Source organism: Anneissia japonica, unplaced genomic scaffold, assembly GCF_011630105.1.
Source record: "Anneissia japonica isolate Jap-2015-1 unplaced genomic scaffold, ASM1163010v1 scaffold13529_len4296_cov104, whole genome shotgun sequence".
In the NCBI taxonomy this organism is placed as follows: Eukaryota; Metazoa; Echinodermata; class Crinoidea; order Comatulida; family Comatulidae; genus Anneissia; species Anneissia japonica.
Window position 1 is genome coordinate 951 of NW_022720261.1, and position 3,507 is coordinate 4,457.

The window sequence follows — 3,507 nt, forward strand, 5'->3', positions numbered from 1 at the left end:
AGTTAAGGGCCTTAGATGAGAAAAGCCGAGTTGGACAAGGTCCATGAAGACTGGCTAATGTTGAATGCAGGCAGATATGTGCTATAAAAGGTGACAAATTAAGGTTTCGGTCATAATTAGCAGCAGTAGCCTCTATATTATGCTGACTCATGGATAAATTTTACGAAACAAGGGGTTGCAGTAAGTCAAATGAATGACGGAAGAAAAGAAGGAAAGAAATAAACAGATTGTTGTAACTTATCTGATGATGGGTGTCGTTTTGTTCGTGTTAAATTGATATCATTGAAGTACCACGTGACATTTATGGGGGCTCGTCCGGGAAACTCAAGACATACCATCATCAACAATTTGGGCAGTTTCAAGTTTTTCAACCGTTTGATATATGATAATTGTGTTCTATATCTATATAGTAAATTAATTCGCAATATTTTAAAATGTCGTTTGATGCTGATCAATTTATTGACCAGGGGTTAGACTGGGATAGGTTTAACTCTCTTAGAAAGCCAGAACTTATTGTACTGGCTCGATATTTCGATTTAAACGTAAAATATGCAATGAGAAAACAGGTAATTAAGAACTTACTGATAGATTACTTGGTGCAGGAGGAGATGTTTGATGAGAGTGTCTTGTTAAATAGAGTGGAGATTGCTGATACGCAGCATACAGAACAAGAGGGAGATATGCAGTTGAAGGTTAGGGAAATGGAAGTGAAGTTGGAGTATGAGATGAAAGAAATGGATATAAAGTTGGAGTATGATAGGATGGAATTTGAGAAATGGAGAATGTCAAAGGAATCGGAGTTAGAGGAAAAGAAGTTGCAGACAAGTCAATCGTTAAATGAATCATACATGGAGATTAGAGGTAAAGTAAAAGTTCCGAAACTACCTGCATTTTGTGAAAGCAATGATGATATTGATTCCTACATTAATAAATTTGAACGCTATGCGAAAAATCAAAAGTGGCCAGAAAATGAATGGGCTACCAACTTAAGCGCGCTGTTAACGGGTGGTGCATTGGAAGTTTATTCTAGACTCCCAAATACAGACGCTGAGAATTATCAATTGTTAAAGTGCGCATTACTTAAGCGATATGATTTTAAAATTGAAGGGTTTCGCTCAAAATTTATGTCTAGTAAACCAAATCCAGGAGAAACAGGGCATCAGTACGCGACTAGGCTAGAACATTATCTTCTTAGGTGGGTGGAGTTGGAAGGGATTGGAGGATCTTACGTAGAGTTAAAAGACTTAATTCTACGCTCCCAATATATTGAGGGATGTCCTAAAGATTTGGCGCTTTTCCTAAAAGAGCGAAAGTTACATACGCTTAAAGAGGCTACAGCTGCTACAGACGTCTATCTTGAGGCCCGGGGAGGGACATTTAGTTGTTTAAATGCCCGTGACAGTGCTACTGTCAAGTCATATCGTAATCAACAATCTAATTTTAACAACATGAATAAACAATCATCTTATCAGCCTAATAACCAGCATTATTCTTACAGACAGTCATCACTTTCTCGTAATGATAAAAGATGCTATAATTGCAATCAAGCAGGTCATATAGCCAAGGACTGTTCAAAGAAGAAATGCAGATCATGTGGTAAGATCGGTCATTTTTCTAAGGACTGTAGGATGCCTAGGGTCGGGGCGGCTATGGAAAGGGAAGTTCATGAAGATGTTGCATGCCTTATGATTAAAGTACCGGAGGTTGGATTTCAGCAGGATAACTTTGGTCAACCACTTCAAAAGGTAAGTGTTGCTTGTAATTCTTTAAATGCTGTACAAATGCCAGTCGTAAAGGGAATCATTGGGTCAACCATTGTATCGGTTCTTAGGGACACTGGATGCAATGGCGTGGGAGTGCGTAGAGACCTTGTGAGTGATCACCAGCTAACTGGTGAAATAACGAAATGTGTTCTTATAGATGGTACAGTACGAGAGGCTCCTGTTGCAACACTCCAAGTCAACACTCCATATTATAACGGTTGGGTAAGTGCTCTTTGCATGAAAAATCCTTTATATGACCTTATCTTAGGCAATATCCAAGGCATGAGAGCAGCCGATGATGCAGACCTGGAATGGACTGTCGGTGCGGTATTAACCAGGTCGATGAGTAAAAGTAAGCCATTTCGTCCTTTGAAAACCTTACCATGTCTTGATATTGTAGAACCAGAAGACCTTAAAAGGGAACAGAAAAACGACGAGACTCTCTCCGGGTTATGGGATCTGGCAGAGTCTCAAATTGAAAGAAAGAGTGGTAAGTATGGACTTGTTTATTACTCGGTTGATAATGACATTCTTATGAGACATTATAGGTCACCGAAAGTCGATGGAGGAAGTGAATCCACCCAAGTCGTCGTACCTAAGATGTACAGGTCACAAGTAATGCGAGTTGCACATGAAAGCTTACTCGGTGGACATCAGGTGCCTGTAAGACCACTGATAAAGTATTGCGTCATTTCTTTTGGCCAGGTATAAATGCCGAAATCACGAGATATTGTCGGTCGTGCGATGCTTGCCAAAGAACCATCCAGAAAGGTAAGGTAACAAAAGTTCCCTTAGGCAAGATGCCATTAATTGATGTCCCATTTGACAGGATAGCAGTAGATCTTGTAGGACCCATTCATCCCATGACTGAACGGAAGAATAGGTATATTCTCACCATTGTAGATTATGCCACTCGGTACCCCGAAGCAGTGCCCCTCCCTAGTATTGAAGCGGAAAGATTTGCTGAGGCACTTGTGAAAGTGTTCTCACGTCTAGGAGTCCCACGTGTAATGCTCACTGACCAAGGGGCTCAGTTTACTTCCGAGGTTATGAGGTAAGTAAGTGAACTCCTGTCTATTAAACAAATAACCACAACTCCTTATCATCCATCAGCGAATGGGCCCGTAGAAAGGTACAATGGTACTATCAAGCAGATGTTGAAAAGGATGTGCCAGGAGAGATCTGTTGACTGGGATAGATATCTAGAGCCATTGTTATTTGCAATAAGGGAGGCACCTCAGGAAAGTATGGGATTTTCGCCGTTTGAGTTGCTGTATGGACGAAAAGTAAGAGGTCCAGTAGCTATTCTATGAGAACTTATGACAAATGAATGTCCGGTAGGTGAAACAAAATCTACATACCAGTATGTACTAGATCTAAGACATAGACTAGAAGAGACATGTGAAGCAGCTCATGCTGTGTTAAAGAAATCAGCAGCTAGGTACAAAAATTTTACGACCGGAAGACAAGGGTAAGAGAGTTTGAAATAGGGGATAGGGTACTCCTATTACTCCCAACGGACAGTAACAAATTGCTCCTAAAATGGAAAGGACCTTACCCTGTAGTCGCTAAGGTTAACGATGTTGATTATAAAATTAAGATAAAGGGAAATGATAAAACATTCCACATCAATTTACTGAAGAAATACTATGAAAGAGAGAAAATGTTTCCAGAGTCAGCACCAGTATGTTCAGCGGTAATTGAACCTGATGAGAGTGAGTACGATGTACATAATTTTGAAGTC

The 3,507-nt window shown here is 40.1% G+C and overlaps 1 protein-coding gene across 1 annotated transcript; it reads left to right on the top strand.

The window, feature by feature from the left end:
- Positions 1 to 434: 434 nt before the first annotated feature.
- Positions 435 to 2,817, top strand: LOC117111287 (the record flags this gene model as incomplete). Its single annotated transcript, XM_033254209.1, has 4 exons — positions 435 to 1,745; positions 1,921 to 1,985; positions 2,312 to 2,443; positions 2,593 to 2,817. Coding segments are annotated over exons 1-4 (1,733 nt in total), but the record flags the coding sequence as incomplete, so codon positions are not given.
- Between the last annotated feature and the right edge of the window lie 690 nt (positions 2,818 to 3,507).